General features: G+C 32.3%; 1 protein-coding gene across 3 annotated transcripts in view; it reads right to left on the minus strand.

The window, feature by feature from the left end:
- The window catches only part of LOC145242398 (RPA-interacting protein A-like), a 94,383-nt gene that overhangs the window by 14,522 nt on the left and 62,021 nt on the right, over positions 1-17,840 (minus strand). For all 3 annotated transcript variants that reach the window (XM_080105427.1, XM_080105426.1, XM_080105425.1), the window contains 3 exons: positions 6,247-6,441; positions 3,765-3,840; positions 2,019-2,139 (listed from right to left, as the gene is read on the minus strand). In XM_080105427.1, the coding sequence (XP_079961553.1) occupies positions 2,019-2,139; positions 3,765-3,840; positions 6,247-6,330 (281 nt within the window). In that variant the 5' untranslated portion in view covers positions 6,331-6,441. The remainder of the gene's footprint in view (positions 1-2,018; positions 2,140-3,764; positions 3,841-6,246; positions 6,442-17,840) is intronic.

Genomic DNA, 17,840 nt, shown 5'->3' on the forward strand with positions numbered 1-17,840 from the left:
TCCTGCTGGTGGAGGGATTCAAACCCAATTATAAAGTCACCTTAGACTATTTGCTAGGACGTTATCCCTGAGGAAGCATTAATTAACACGAAATTTAATAATAACTCGAATGGTCAACATATAAAGATAAAAGAGTTCATTACTTTAAGTGAACAATACAATGAGTAATTATAATTGATATGTAATGTACACAGGGAATAACATTGTTGTTATCAGTATGAGCCTTGGGACAGTTCATTGTATAAAGAAAGGAGTGCAAATATTTGCCTCCTCCTCCTCCAGAAACAATCAAGATTTTCAGAGTTTTTACTAAACTGATCAATAACTCAAATCTACAAATTTTTAATTATCTAAAAGGCCCATTAGAACCAAGGGGTTTTTATCCTCTGAATTAAAAGAAGTGAATATACAGATTATGTAGAATTTACAAGTCTTCCAATTTTCTATATTTATTAACCGCATGAACAAAAACAAAAGTCACGCACTAAAAACTATCTAAAAATGCAATCACATCTGTTATACAAAGAGTCTTCACACGAAAATAGCTATCACATAATCTGTTTAAAAATATGCCTACACAGGAAATAATTCCTTTTTGTTAAAAATCAAAATTTTTTTCAATGATCTGACTACATAAAACAAGATTTAAATGTTTCCCCCAGAAGATAACTATACTTTGGCCTCCATGATCTTGGAGACAATGAAATTGCTAAGAGCCCTTTACTTTGGCATTGCATATAGTCATACACTGACAAAGAGTATCAGAAAAAAATTGTACCTATTTTCTGATGCTAAAAACGATTCTTTTAATATATTTTTTTTATTCAAAACTTAATTTTCTATTTTAATGATAAAATAAATATTTCTTAATTTTAAACTACCAGTAAAACTAAAATTTATTGATCACTGCTACAAGTGTATTTTTTATGTTTACGAAAAAATATGTATATATTCCATGGATTTTTATGGTAATTTGAAAAAAAAAAGATAAATCTAGAGCAAATTATTTAGAAATTTGGAAATAATCGAAATTGGCAATTGTATTAAAACAGAATCAGTAACTCAATCGGGAAAAATACTGGAATCGCATATCACTAAAACATACTTAACATGCTTGTTCTTTTCTTTTGTCACTCTAAAACAAGACAATGATGACCCTTTCAAACTCAAACAATTCACTCATACAAAATGTCTTTGTCAATTTGTGTAATGCATATATATATATGCTAATAAAATATCTGCCTTCTAAGCAGCAATTAATTTAACTGTAGCCTTCTTTGCAGAAAAGAAAGCTCAACAACTCGTTTCAAACTTTAATTTGGAATCGGACAATAAAAATTACAATTACCTCCCTTGAAAACTAATGTAAATGCAAGTTTTTGAAAGGTTATCATTTTTGTCATTAAAATAATAACAATAAATAATACTAATTAAAATATCATTGACAAAACTATTGTGTATATGTGAGGAAAAGGACAATAACAACTACAAATGAATAATGCAGAATAATTTATTAGAAATAAGTAAGCTAATCAAATACACACAATTTTTGTTCCAGTATTAGTGAATATTAGTATTAGTATATAGAGTATTACAAAGATTTTGTTGTATCATCATCTAAATTTGTTTTAGTGTTTATATACTTATATAGATAAGTGGCAATGTTCATAATTATTTATCATATATCGTGTTCATAATCATTCAAGCAATCACTTTATCCATTTTTTTTATATTTATAAGATCTGAATTAATTAGCATGGGTTATGTTATAATCATTGTCTACATTTCAATCATGCCAGGATCAACATTGCAGATACATAATCAATGCATATAATTTCTAAATACCTGAAGCAACCATTTAATTATATTCTCCTCCAAAATGAGCAAAATAATTATACATAATAAAAATCACAACATGGATATGTGAAAAGGTTGAGTGATTGTCTGTACAGATGGTCCAAGAGGCTTTCACAGTCAGTAATAAATGAAATAAAAATACTTGAAAGCGGAGAACTTACATTTTGCAGATTGGACAAATTACTTCATTGGCTGAAAGAGCTTCAAAAGCCTCACAGAGTGATTTTTCTTCAAGCAAAAGTTCTTCTTCATAATTTTCAAACTCTTCCAACATCCTCAACTCTGGAAAAAATAAAAATAATGGTAAATAGTTTGGTTAGTATGTTCATAAACTCTAGGGCTTCTGTTGTAGCAGCAGCAATGGCAACAATTGCAGAGAACCAATATCTAAATCATTTAATATTTGCTTGATTTAAATGTTTCGTACCGATTGGATCTTATTGCACAATCTAGATTTGTTGTCTATTTTCGATTTTAACCAATCAGAAACAATCTTTCTTGGTGTTGGAGAACATGTTCCTAAAATCTATACCGCATATGTGATTTCCAAACAGGGGATCAGCGAGAAGGCCAGGATGTCTAATAAATATTTGTCACTCTAGAGAGTACCATGCATTAATCACGGATTTATTTACTTCCAAATAATATAAAGTTTACAAATTTACTCAACACTCCAGCCTGGGTATGTATGGTCATAACGTTTTCCTTGTCTTGACTTATGGACTGTTAACATAACATTTTCTCTGTAAAGACACCTGAACACTTAATAACTTCTTTCTTAATCCTTGTTCTTTTGCTTCTTGAATGAAGATGTGAAATAAAGTTGATAAATGATGTAGAAAGAGTAATAAATTCACTTTTTGATGTCTCTTTTATACAATAGCATATTATCTTATTTAATATGAAAACTACATCGCAAACAAATTTAATTTATATTCTATCATCATTTGTTAAATCTATATTCATAAAATGGAGATGTTGTTTGTTTGTCACCATGCACATTGGAGAACATCAAAATAGGATGACGTCATTTGTTAAAGAAAGAAGGAGCAAGGGAAGCTCAGTATTATAGATAATAAATGATTGCTTGTTTGTACATAGTGGATGATGTCACAAAGAGAGATAATGTCATGGCAGTAGGAAGAAAGAAAGAAAGAGATGGGAGAGTATTTAATCCTCTTCCACTGCAAGAACTATGATACCAGAGTTGGAAAGTGAGGTTAAGAAGTCAGCACCCTTGAGAAGGCAAAGCCTGGGAGAATGAACCTCCTAGAACTGCACAGAACCAGCATTACACCACAATCAACAGCGACGAGATCATTACAGGAATCGTCTAACCTCTGCTGATTTTGGGGGTCGAGGACAAAAATTTCTAAGAGAGAAAAAGTGTGCATGAATGGGATGTAAGGTATTTAATGACCCATTTTAATTTCCAATTTTTTAGTATCATTTTCTCTTGAAAGTTACTTTAAAAAACATTTTCTTTCTTTGTATTTTCAGACTGTTATCTCTTGTAAAGTTGATCACTATGAGTGCAAGATAAAGAGTAAAGTAATTGAAGTGATCTAAGAATAATCTATAAGTTTGTAATTTTTAATAAAATAAATATTTTATATCAAGATTTATTATTTAATAAATACTGAAAAGATTTGGTAATTCTTAGAGTTTTGGTGGAATGTGCTTCTTCAGTCATTTTGGGGTAAAACAAAAAGAAAAACATTCTTTCACTTTCACTGTTTCTCCTTTAATGATACACTTATATACAAGTACCAAAGTTAATAGAGAATACCAAGAAACACTAAAATTACACTCAGAGGGAGACAAGAGAGCTTTGAGGGATTTGGGATTTATTTCAATACTGAACATACTGTGCAATTTACATGAGTACAGTTCATAAATTGATTTACCTTCTAGTTTGAGTTCTTCTTCAAGATCTTCAAATATTTTTATGAGTCTATCAATATTTTCATTTTCTTCAGGAGGCTGTCAAGAAAGCAAAAAAAAAATAAATAAATAAACTCGTCTTTTGTGAGTGGCAAGAGACAAATTGTTACGTAGCGAGGGGTTGTTTACACAACCGAGTGTATACGGTATCATTAACGTACGTCTGTATATAGTTGAATCGTGTTTGTGATGTGTTTGAATGTGTACGTGGCACTAATAAATGTCAAGTTCTTATCATAAACGAACTCTATATATGTATGTACGTTGTGTAATGCCTATTTTACGGCCTGTGATTCGTCTTAATCTAGTGGAGTCGGTGTGTGCGTGTCAAAACATAACATATACATATAACAATATACCTGTTCTTTTGGAAAGTTTGTCAACTGTCCTTGGGGGAGCTGGAATCTGTTAGGATACTCAAAACAGAATCCAAGACGATATGGGATTTTACACATTTATTTCACTCCCAGGTATTCGTCTTAGAAGAGAAGTGATTGATGATCTTGGCGTGGGTTAGTTCTTCTACATCTCCATTCTGAGACTTCTCCCCCCCCCTACCCTCATGGGAAGACTCATTTTAGCCCATCTTGTTCATTTGATGTCTCCAATCCAACTCAACAATGCTTGTGCAAACCGGAACACAGGACATGCGACACGTCACATCCGGTCACCTGTTTGGATACTTTCACATGCAAGCTGACCGATTCCAAAGTTTGACACGTTGTCAAAACATGATTATTCAAATCTATGTTGTCCACTCATCACTAGATAGATAATTATATAGACAGATAATTTACTGCTTCTGCCAACTACTCTAACAAGATATAAACAATAAATTGGATGAAAATTAAGGTCAAATGAGAGTAAAAGTAACAGTAAAATGGGCTAGAAAATACTTTGGGCTTTTATTTTAGTTGAATTTATCAAGTAGTTTTTTTTTTAAAGAAAACTTTCAAATGGTTTTAAGCAATTAATGTGAAATCGTTAGTATTACAAGGTTAATCCTGTGAGTTTAAATTATTGTGGAGTTATCTGCACTTATTTTTAAGATGACATAAGACAGTCCCTTTTTGCTAACTCATAAAATTTGATTTTCTTAGTTAAAAATAAAACTACTAAATAAATTTACATTATATTTGGAATATGACATCTCCATTCTGTGACAGGTATATACAAAGATTTTTTTGGATTTTTGTTTTTTTAAATAGGTTGAATTTTGAACAAGAGCCAAAAAATGATTACAAAACCAATCAACTTTCCAACAGATTTCCAGCAGCACCACCACCACCACTTTCTCTCTGCCCTCTAAGAAATCAACTCTTAGTGCTTTCTATCAGTCTTTTCATATGCTAATTAGTTCCAACTATAATAGTCTACAATTGTGAAGAGAAACTTGTTGCATTTTGGGAGAAAACTCCAGCATTCACATACTCCCCTCATAATATTACTATCACAAAGTCTTCCTGTGAATATCACTTAGTCATTACTGTCAGTAGCAATTTGAATTGAATAAAGCAACTCTCTAAAATTGTCAAGGTCAAAGGTGACTTGGCATCACTCAGCAAGACTTTCCAGTCATTTATTTAAAAATAGTACACAACTATGGCATGACCCATCATCATATTCAGTTCAACTTTGTTTCATAAAATGTTTTTATATTTTGAAAATATATTTTAAATAGTTTAATTATTAATCAAATGTGATTATATTAGAAAGCATCAAACAACAACAAATAATAAATGCATCTACGTTTTAAAAATTATTTATAGATAAAAAAAATTACATAAAAATCTAGACAGCTTAAAATAATTGATGTTTTGGGATTGCCTTCAGGCCAAGATCACAGTGTAGTATCTGTTCTGATGCTACACTTCACCTTTTTTGTTCTCAGTCAATGGAGGAGAAATCCTTCATGGCTGAGACAATTTTCATTTTTGTTACTATTCAGATTGCCCCCTTTTTAGGGAGATAGATTTACTCCACATTAAAAACTGACCTTGTGTCTAACTCTGCCCTCGTGGAGAGACAAATAAATAGGAATAATAGTTTGCAATTTCTGATTTCACATATGGCAACCATGATGATGTCAATATTTTCTATTTAACTTGCACCTGATGTCTTTGTCAGCAACATTTCAGATTGTTTTTTTCTAAAACATGATCTTTTGCAATCAACCTCACAGACCTCAAATTTACTCCAACAGTATATTGAACTTTCTGGCAAAAAGAGTACGAATTAGTTGTAAAGATTTCAAACAAATTACCTTTAATGCATATAGACGACAAGAGATAATATTATAATATCAAATGGAATCAGAATAATAAATGTTTAAAAAAAAAACAAAATAAAAAAAACAATAGATATTTTTTTTTATGCATATTACTCAAAATTTTCCTTAACACCAACAAAAAAATATTACTAAAAGATAAAAAGAAAAATACTTACGATAAAGGAAATGTTAAGTGGTAAATCTGCTATTTTAGTCATTTCTGTTTCGTCATCCCAAAGAGATCTCCATTCTCTGCTCATAATGTCTTTGATAAAATCATTTCCCAAATCAATCTCTTTTTCTGAAGACTCAATATGACGTAATTTTGACAAAAGTTTTTCACGGTTCTTCCGCAGCCTTTCAAAACATTTCTTTGTAAATAAGAAAAAGAAAAAAAGAAATTTATAACAAAAATCCATCTATATATTCATACATGTAGAATTTAATGGAAGAAAAGCATATAGGTTAACACCAAAGCAAATATTAAAATTACCTCATTTGATGAAGAAATGTCTTATGGTTTGTCTTTATTATGAAAAAGATTTTCTGAGAAATCAGTGAAATGTTATTTTAAATATTTATTTAAAATAGTGGAGAATTCAGGTTTTTTTCCAAGTATGGAATATTTTAGAAAAATATTTTTGTTTCAAATAAAGGGAAATACATGTAATATGAATAGAATTATATTCTTTTTTTAAGATGGTGTCCCTGTTTCCTCCTCATAAGGGTAGAGTTAGGCATAAGGTTGGTTCTCATCACACAATGCACTCTAGGTTAGGACAAAAGAAAAAATAAAGTGTAGAAGGATTTCTCCTTCACTGACCAAAAAGAGAATGGATACTACATTGTGATCTTAGCCAAAATGATAGTGTTTGTATGAAAATAATTTCCATCTGCTCAAAATATTTTCTGAAAGGAATTAAATCAAATTACATTTTTTTTTGTTCTTAATATGCCACAACAACCTGAAAGAAGAAATGACAGAGCAGAATCAAATATCGATATTTTTAGGATGAAAGCTATCAATGACAAAAAAAGATTGACTTTATATATTAGATAACAGAGAAAGGAAGAGGCTAAATGAAAGAAAACAGAAAGATAGAAGACAGAAGAAAGAAAAGGGAGGTAAGAAGGTCATTCTAAAATTTACATGGTAAGAAAACTTTGGCAAATTCTAAAAATGTGTTTTCATTTTAATACAATTTTCTGCCTTTTCATTTAAAATAACCTTAATTCCGTTTTTAACATTATTTTGATACACACATGTCCCAACATTGCAAAAAAGGTGGATTTCCTTTACCAGGCTAGAAAACATCAGTATCCTATATCTTTACAAAGCAACCATTCACCCATGTAGAGATTATTGTTGTCATATCTGGACCGGTGTACCAACCACTAATCTCTCTCAGACACGATCCCAACATAGCATCTAATCTTATAGGTCTCACACTGTCTACTAAGGACAAGGACATCAATGAAATGTGCTTTGATATACTTGCTGCACTCGTACCCTGTTAACATAAATGATCCCGGTCAACCTGACAATCAGCAAATTTTCACCTCTTCACTGTGGAAATACTTAAATGATAAAAAGCTTTCTACTCAAGTAGATTTTTTCATATTTCATTCCTGCACCCTATTTACCTGACTACAAATATCTCTGCTAGCTGCATTAACATGGCTGAGTGTCCTCCAAACGTTATAATCTTGAGCCAAGATGTTTTTTTTTTGGTTGCATTATACCTTCAAAGCATATTTTACATAGCCCTACACTTTATAACTTTATTTATTGGTCATTGATGCTGAAACAAGCAAAGATCATGCAGTCTTGGCCCTGTTAATAGAAAAACCAACTTTTTTTGAGTAATTCACAAGATTGAGAAATGCCTGCAAATCAGAGCTGGAGTTACCAGTTGCAGCTATGTCATTTTCCAAAGACAAATGACATTTATACAAAAAAAAAAAAAAAAAAAAAAAAAAAAATGATCACTAATTGAAAAACCAGAGCTGCATTGTTGTTTTGTTTTCCAAATAACTGATGCCATAATGATGCAGAATAGAAATGCTCTACACCCTTGAAAATTATAATTGGGTGTGATGTCCCTATCTAAGTTTTAGTTGTAGCAGTCAAATTAGAATAGATCATTTTGAAGAGATGTATATATATATATATATATTACTGAGGGACAATTTCAAAATTATTCTCAATTCTGATACAATTATTGAAACCTTTCTTTTAAAATTTCTAAATATTTAATTAGAGATTTGTTGCTTTTTTTTTAAATTTTCAAATTACTGGAAACGCTCCATGTAATATCCATATATATATATATTTTATTTTTTTTTTACATGGGGATCATCACTTATCAAGGCCCGTACGCCACTCGGGGATAAGGGTTATCTTGTGTACAATAATCAATGGGATAATATCGTAGTAATAGTTGGTATTGGAGATTTGATAAAGTGTCTTACTTAAGGAGGCGATTAATCAGGAATTTGTTTATGTTGGATTTGAAGACGTCCAAATTGTAGTTAGGTGGGAAACAGGCAAACGGAAGAGAATTCTACAGGTGTGCACTTCTCAGAGAAAAGCTATGTTCATGGAATCTACGTTTTGATTTAGGCATAGATAAAGAGTGGGGGAAATTACTGACAGTGGTTTCAGCTAGACAGGTGTTTATCATGAAGGATTGGTGAGGGGGGGGACCAGAGATTGGAGCTCGGACGAGCACTTGCCATGGAAATAACGATAAAACAAAAACAGGCTCGCAACGTCTCTTCTGTGGGAGAAAGGATGCATGGAAGAGAAGAGAGCATCCCCACTAAGCCACAAAGTCTATTTTGTACTTTGTAAAGGCAGGATAGGCTGTTTTTTGAAGCTCCAGCCCAAATGTGGCAGCAGTACTCACTCTTTGAACGTACTTGGCTTTTATAGAGATAGAAAATTGCATCAGTAATGAGATATCTTCTGGAGTGGTAGAAGGATCCTACCATTTTCTCAGCGGCCTGGGCAACAGACTTTATATATGTGTTCCATTTCAGATCAGGAGTAAAGGTCAAACCCAGGAGCTTGTCAAAACATGAAGCCTCCCCAAGACGAGAGCCATTCATTTCAATTGATGCTAGATGAGGAACAGAGCGTAGATGATGTAAAGTTAGGAGCTTGGTTTTAGATGCATTAAAAGTAACCAGCCATCTCTTCCCCCACTGAACCACGTGCTCAAGATCAGAGGAGAGGGAATCAGAGAGAGCTTTGTCATTTACGGCCTTTGATGTGTTGCCGTAGATGGTTGTGTCATCAGCATAGATGTCAACGAATGAATTAAGTATGTGTTTTGGGAGATCATTGATGTAGATCAGGAAGAGAGTTGGGCCCAGGATGGACCTCTGGGGGACTCCAGCATTAATACTGTGGGCCTCTGATTGCTGTCCATCAACCACTACTCTTATGAACCTATCAGAGAAATGATTTAATTATTGAGAAAACATTTCCAGTTATACCATAGCTGGAAATCTTGTGGAGTAGGCCCTTATGCCAAACCTTATCGAAAGCCTTTGATATGTCAAGAGCAATTGCCTTAGAAAGGAAGCCTTTGTCGAGAGATTCACTAATCCTACGAGATATAACTGTTAGCACATTAGCTGTAGATCTAGCAGAACGGAAACCATATTGCATATCACTACGGAGGTTATTTCTGCTGAGGTGGTTGACTACTTTATTTAATATGGATTCCAGTAAATTACTCATGACACACAAGAGACTTATTGGTCTGTACTGACAGGGGGGTGACTTATCACCCGAGTTCTTAAATACAGGACATACTGACGAGGTTTTCCAGGGTGTTGGAAAGCACTTCTCCTTAAGGCAACGCTTAAACAGTTTTGTAAGTATGGGAGCAAGTTCTGGTCAAAGCTTTTTCAACACTATAATTGGAATGCCGTCTGGGCCAATTGCTTTACTGGAATCAAGGTTCTTGATTAGTTTGGTGACCTCGTGCACAGATATTTGTATGTTGGATAAGGTGTTGTTTGTTGTAGGAGGAATTACGGGGAGTTGATGCCCTTCGTCGCAGAGGGTAGAGTTAGCTGCAAAGTTCTTGGCGAATAGTTTGGCCTTGTCTGATGCTGATGAGATGACCTCAGGCCCATTAATGATGGTTGGGATGGAACGCATGCATCTGTTCAGGATCCTGTTTGCTATTTGCCAAAACTGGTGGGAACCAAGCTGCTGCTCAGCTACTTTGGATTTGACGGACTGAGCATATAGCTCTCTTACATTTTTTATTACTTTTTTACAGTGGTTGCTGGCAGTCCTTAAGACAGCTTTAGTCTCAGTATATCTATTACATTGGTAGCTATGGAAAAAGTGATTTCTGTGCGCAATGGCAGCAGCACATGGCTGGCTGTTAGGTTTTTGTTGGAATTTTTTGGATGGTATGAATCGGTCTATGCCTACAATTAACCATTCGGTAAGGTCTGGTACTATAGAGGATACATCCTTTTTAAACATGGAATGCAGAGGTAGATCAGATATGAATGTACGGAAGCTATCCCAGTCAGCCATAGAGTATCGATATACAGTACGGTGAAGAGGTCTGAAGACATATTGAATTTCATTTTTATCTTAACTGATACAACTGTGTAATCGGAGGATCGCAGGGGAGATAGAACGGAACATGAACATAGCTCAGGGGAAGTTGTGAGAAAAAGGTCCAGAAGGCTTGCATACTGACCAATAGTATCGGGCACAGGGTGGGTTCATGAACAATCTGAGTGAGGTCATAGGCAATGGCAAAATCATGACAGAACCTCCCCTCATCATCTGTCTTATTTGAGTAGGTCAGCCATTCCACATTATGGACATTGAAGTCACCGCAAATGTGAATGGTAGCCAAAGGATGAGCAGACAGGATTCTCAGATATACTCTTAAGGACAGTAACCCCACTGTTGTGGGGGCGATAGAGAGCAAATATGAATGCAGTGGTGTAAGCAAGTGCAACCTGGAAGCACATATAAGGTAAATCAGGGTCTTCTCTGGATATATCTCTACCACATGGGAAGCAATCTTTAATGTATGCGCATATTCCATGTCCATGGCGATCTTAGGGGTCAGATTTAGATGTTAAGTTAGAGTATCCTTTTATTATGAACTCATCTAGGGAAGTGGTCGGCCCTATGCAAGTTTCGCTTAGAAAGAGTAAGTCTGGTTTTGTCTCCTGTAATTGGGTTTCAACCTCTGGAAGGTTGGAACGTAGACCCCTGATGTTGGAGAAGGAGACATGGTAGTAGGGGTCTACGCTGGAGGATGGGGTTCTAGGTTTATTCATGTTTTATTCTTTTGAGATATTTTCATGTTGAGTTTTTGGGGTTTGTGGAACAGGTCGACAGACTTGGTTAGAGTAGGACAGAGAGGGAAAGTAAGAGAGAGAAAGAGAGGAAATTTTTTTTTTTTTGAAGGGGGCATATATTACACGAGTAGATCTTTTCAAATATTATCAAATATCCAAAGGATCAAAAATAGTCAGTTAAAACAAAGCTGATTCGCATTAGTTTGTAGTTAACAGAATGATATTTTAATTTTTTTTTATAAACAATTGAAAATAGGTGATGATTGGTATGCAAAATACAATGATCTAGAAACAGATTAGTTACCGTCCCCATTTCATATTAAAAAGTTTCTAAATAATATTATTACCATTTAACATGAGGAGGAAGAGAGTTTTGTTAACTATTGTCTGCCCTTCCTCTATCAAAAAATGTTCATATTTTTATACCAATTTTATTATAAAGATTTGGTTAGTTATATTTTTCTTTACTGTAAAAAGAAAAATAATATACAAATAATAATAGTAATAATAATAATAAAAAATTAAATAAAAAATAATAGAAAATTTGCAGATTAAATCTCTCAGTTAAATCATCTCCCAAAATTAGATGATACTTTTTCTTTTTGGTGATTACATTGAAACACTTGGCAGAAAGGTAAAAAAAACAAAACAAAAAATACAATTATTTTACAATTTACAATGGAAGATCAGTTTTGTATATAAATTTTAATGTAAAATAATCATCTCTAACCCATTTTAATTTTTTAGGGATGGTCATTACATTTTTTTATTACTATTCCCAAATCTGAGGACATTACTGGCAAGGTTTATAACCACTTAAAAAAAAGTATCCCTCCTCCAAAAAATAAATGCACAAAATTTATCACAGAGAAAACTAAAAATTTGTTAACTGCTTTAAAAGGATGTCTCAGAAATAAGAGCTCATTTTATATAAAATTTATGTGGAAAAATGATCTCCCATAATCAACTCTTAAATATTTTTTTTTTTATAAAAACAAGTAGAATCTCATATTTTAGGGGACAAAAGTCCACCAAAATAATTCAAACACTGACGAAAGTCCAACAAAACAGTTTTTTTTAAATCAAAATTTCTAACATTTTATATTTATTTTTTTATAATTATTAATCAGTAATATTTTTCTTTTATTTACTCTTTCACATTAAAGTTTTTTCTAATTATTACTATAATTATTTTTTTTAGTTATTACTATTTCAGATTTAAACATTTTTTTCAAATACTGCATTTTTATGAAATTATCAGTGATTTTGTTTTTCTTGTCAAATTCGCAATTTTGTTGTGACTGCACACTATGCCAATTCATCAAAAAAGAAAAATAGGATTCTCCATATTTTTATTTTTTTTTAGACAATTACATGTAAACAGTCTGAAAACAGAAGTAAAAATAAAATAACAAAAATTCAGTTCTGCATATAAATTTAATGTAAAATGCTCATTCCTTTCAGACCGGATACCATTTTAAAGGCATGTAACAAATTGTATTTGTTTTAAATCTTAACCATGTCAAGGTTTTGGATTAAACTTTAGTATAAAATAAGTCATTGTTATAATATAAACAAAAAAAATGCCCTTTTCCTACTACTAGTCATAAGTCCGAATGGTAATATGAAAAATAAAAATAAAGTGATTACATATGGTTTAGGACTTTGCCAGTCAAACTTAACATTAATGGTAAAAAATTAAAATAACAGGGAAACGCGAGTCATTAAAATTTATATGCATTCATCACATCGCAATTAAAAAATAATTGTTTTGTTTTCTTTTGTGTACTCACATAATTGCTTAAAAAAATTTAATTATTTGGGGAGTAGGTGCATGGTGTACTTTTAAATGTAGATATAATTTCTTTTTCTTTTATATATTGCATCCAAGATTTTGACGAACTCATTGTGAGCAAGCAGCCAATAATTCTCAAATGGTTTCTGTGTAGTGCAAACAAGACAGTCATTTGAAATCGTTTTCTCTCTCTTGCTTTCTATGATTATACACACACACACATATATATATATATATATATATATATATATATATAACAGATTATGTGTAGGTGTGTGTCTGTGTGAAGATATTTAACTTAATTCTGGTCACATGAAACCGAAATTAACAGGAAATAGTAATCATACACAAAGGATTGTTTATAACTAGTAAAATCTTTGGCTGGATCAATAATGCATACAGAAAAATGTTGGCAAGTTGAAATGCAAACTGTTCATTTCAACTTGGCGACATTTTTTTTTTACATTTGTACATGCACAAATCTATTCATAGCTTGAAGTAGTTTAATTTTAAATCTTAACTATCTATTTGTCAATAGCTCAAACAGTAGGGAATGTTGCTGAAACACTAAATGTTTTTGTTTTTATTCTAGCTGATGGCATTCAAGTCATTTTTTTTAACATTTGAAATCAGCTATATATACGATATTCAATAGACAAATGGAGACAAAATATGCATGAATTAAAATATATTTAAATGTATTTTATGACTGGGTAAGACTGGGAGAAAAATTGGATAGCTAGAAGCAAAGTTTCATTTGTCATGTTAAATGCTATTTGGATCAGACTTTGAAAATCCAACATGATAACTATATATTAGATGTACTAGTTGAACTACCTGTCAATGCCAGGGTTTGCAAATTTTCCTAAACCAGATTATACAAATTCTCTAATCATTAGAGGCGAATTTGAAAATTTAAAATACCTTTTGTGTATCTGCAATAAAGGTAGTATTATTTATTCACTAAGTAATGAAAATATGATAAAACCGTTTCCGGTTGTCCTAAATTTCCTTGCCACCAGATTCAAGCAGTGTGGATTTAGGTGTGGTTCAGGATTATGCAACACTTGCTTCACAATTACATGCACAACCACTCTTACAGTGTCTCTAAAAACTGAACATAAGCCATAGAATAAATAAGACATATCACAGAAACAATCTTAGATTATCCCACTTAAAAAAATAAAATAAGAAAATTATTAACTATAAAAAAAATTCCAATTGTTTTAAAATTGTCTTTTTTTTTCTCTCAGATTTAAAATCTTAGAAAAAATATGCCTGTGTAAGAAGATTGCTTAAAAAAAAAAAAAAAAAAAAGAAAAGGAAATGGGATGAATTCCTCTCCTTGGTTTAGTTGGTAAGTAATTTTCCATCTGTTCCAGTGTACCATTTCTTGTGTAAGTGGAACTAAATTGTAGAACAATAGTTCTCTCAACCCTTTTTATGTTGCCCCCAGCAGCAATCTTTATTCAGTAGACCCTTCATCCTAATCATTTGCTACTTCAACAAGCTCCAAGATTGACCCAGAAAAAACATTACAAAATCAAACGCATCTCTCGCTAAGTTGCCTAAAACAATTTCCCTCTTTGCATCTCTGAGAATTGTTCCTTTCCTTCTCTTTTTGCACATATCTCTTCAGCTTTCCGACTACCACCCCTGCCGCTCTCTCCTGCATATTGAATTTAAGAAATTGTAGGTTGTGCAGAGAAAAAATATTAATTTCTAACTTTTCCGGGTCAAAATAAGCAACCAATAAAACCGAGTCAATAAGTGATGTCATTAGAAAAAATATATTTTTTTTAAATTGGTAAAGCTACAAATCTGCACATTTTGCTAATTCAAACACAAAAATATAAAATAAAGGATTCTATTTTTGTGTGTGTGATTACATGTAAGTATGCAGTAAAAAAAAAAAAATGAAACAAAACAATATTTTAGACTTTAGAGTAGGTGATCACTTTCACATAAATTTACTGATAATCTTTAAGAATACACATTCCGCAATCGTGAGCATGTAAATATTTTGTAAAAACTTTAAAAGTGCTGTTTTTAACGGCATGAACAGTCAGTCTTTGATCCGTTCAGTCTCCCGACACTTTTCAAACAAGTTTCCTCAATTTATTTTGAATAATTGAAATAAAAAATAAAAAAAAATTAGAGGAAAACTGAAACAATTTTTTAAAAGTCCTGTTAAAAAAAAGAAAAGAAAAAAAAAGAAGCCTATTATTAAAATAAAAGTTTGGATTTAATAGATTTTAACCCATTTTGTTGTTTTAAGCTCTTCAGTCATGGCATAAAATATGATTATTTTAAGTGGTATTCAACTTCTTCAATGTCACCTGTCGTACGTTAGAAAGATGCTAAAAACAACTTTTCATTCTATTGGAAACTTAATTTGGAGTTTTTAAACAACCTCAATACTATGATACAAGCACATATTTATCAAACAAACAACTTCCTGCTTTGAAAGTAGTTTGCATTGGAAGAAAGCAACTACCTACTCTGAGAGTATGCAAGGTGCATCGTTTATGCAACTACAGATTGAATCGAGAGATCCATTTAAAGTGTTCGGGCTTTGTGAATTTTGTATCTTCAAGGGTTTTTCTTCTCTGGATTTTCTTCACATTGTTGAATTCTTGCATAAACATAGTTATTCTACAAATTCTTGCATAAGTAATACATTTTGTGTGCCATCAGGGCTGGTAGTTGCTTTCTGCGAGAAGCCCATCCTTCTTGATTGAGGCAAATCAAGAATTTGGAAGAATAGCGATGTTTTGCTTAGCCGCATTGATTCAAAGGTATAAAGTCCATGACAGGAACTGAATCAAATCTGTAATTTCTTTTACAAGTTCCTAACTGGGAACTAATTCAAACTCCCCACAATGGGGATTCATCCACAGAAAGCAGGAGTTTCCGAGAATGTTTTCTACAGAAATAAGGTAGGAAAAAAATTCCTTGAATTAAACACAAATGTAAATGTCCTTCCACAGCGAAACTGGAAACTGATTTCAACGTGCCTTTTCAAAATGAAATACTGCACATCACGCATGCATATAAAAAAGGAAAATAAACGTTCAAACGTAACTACTGAAATGCAAAAGCGGAAGTGTTCCAGACAATGCAAATTCTAAAAAAACAAATTTTGAAATAACGAAACTAGCAAACAGTTTCAAAGAATTAAAACTATGCAGGTCAATAAAACATTTTGAAATAGCAAAACTTATAATTTCAAAAGTTTAGGAATAGGATGTGCTATCATTGGCAGTAATTTTGTATGCGCGAACGCGCATTTTTACGCACACGCCCGTGATAACCTATAAAAGTCGATATTTTATAGGTGATTAAGAGGGGGGGGGAAACAATAAATTAGGCACAAAGACATTCAAATGTGTGGGGAGAGGAATTTCTATAGTCATCCTTGTGACTATCTTATAATTGTCTAAGCTATTTCTAGCTAGAATCCCCAATCACCATAATACCACATTCACTCCTACTTAAAATTTTCAAATTGATTTATTTATAGATATAAATGTATGCATAAATTTATTAGTGACCTGGCAAGACCAGAGGGGAGACAACCAAGAAAAAAAAAAAACCCTAAGCAAAATTTATCCTAAAGCAGCAAAGGTGGCTATAAAATGGGTGCTCATTCTACGTTAGATCAATATAGAAAAGTGATTTCCCACTTTTTAAATCGATAATTTCTTCATATCTTGGAAACTACTCGTTTCCTGTGATTTTAACTGTTATTTTCATTTTCAGCACCCTCAAAAACCTATTCTAATGGTAATTTTAAAGGATTTTTTGTGGGTGGAAAGATACTGCACCTTTACCAATATTTCAATCATAGTCATTTGTTTTCCTCGTTTTGCATACGAATTACAAAATATCTGATATGTCCCCAAAACCTCTGGATTTGATGGAGAGGAGACTAAAATTTACTGCTATAGTTTCAAATAATGTGAAATAACAGCACGGAAAGATCTGATTCCAAATATTTCTCATATGTTATATTTTCCCTCTTTGGTTTTCATATACAAAGTAAATTTCAGTGTATAAGGATTATTTGATACTGGATATATTCATAATCATACACTATTTCCAAAAGAGGGGATATATAACGTAACAGAAATATTTGGAATCAAGTCTCCTCTTGCTGTTATTTTAGATCATTTGAAACCATAGTCATAGCAGAAAGTTTTTGTCTCCCCTCCATCAAGAAGAGAGGTTTTGGCCATATTTATATATATATATATATATATATATATATATATATATATATATATATATATATATGTGTGTGTGTCTAGCAGCACTGATGAGCTGTAATACAGCAAAATAGTACTGTATGTGGATGATTATATACATATATATATATATATACATAAATAAAAGGTCATTTATTTACAATCTACTTGATCATAGCTAATTATTCAATGAAATGGACAACAGAAACCGGAAGTCAAAAGGGCAAAAAATCTTGACTAAAGGTTCTTGGCCTTCGGGCCAGGATCTGCTCCTGGTGGAGTTGGGTGCCAGGTTCCAGTCATGTGAACAACTCTAAGTTTTCCTTAACTTGGCAATTGGCTCGAAACGTGTTGCCTCTCAACGCCATACTGAAAAGTG

Source organism: Euprymna scolopes, chromosome 21 (genome assembly GCF_053919585.1).
Source record: "Euprymna scolopes isolate OS-2025 chromosome 21, ASM5391958v1, whole genome shotgun sequence".
Lineage (NCBI taxonomy): Eukaryota > Metazoa > Mollusca > Cephalopoda > Sepiida > Sepiolidae > Euprymna > Euprymna scolopes.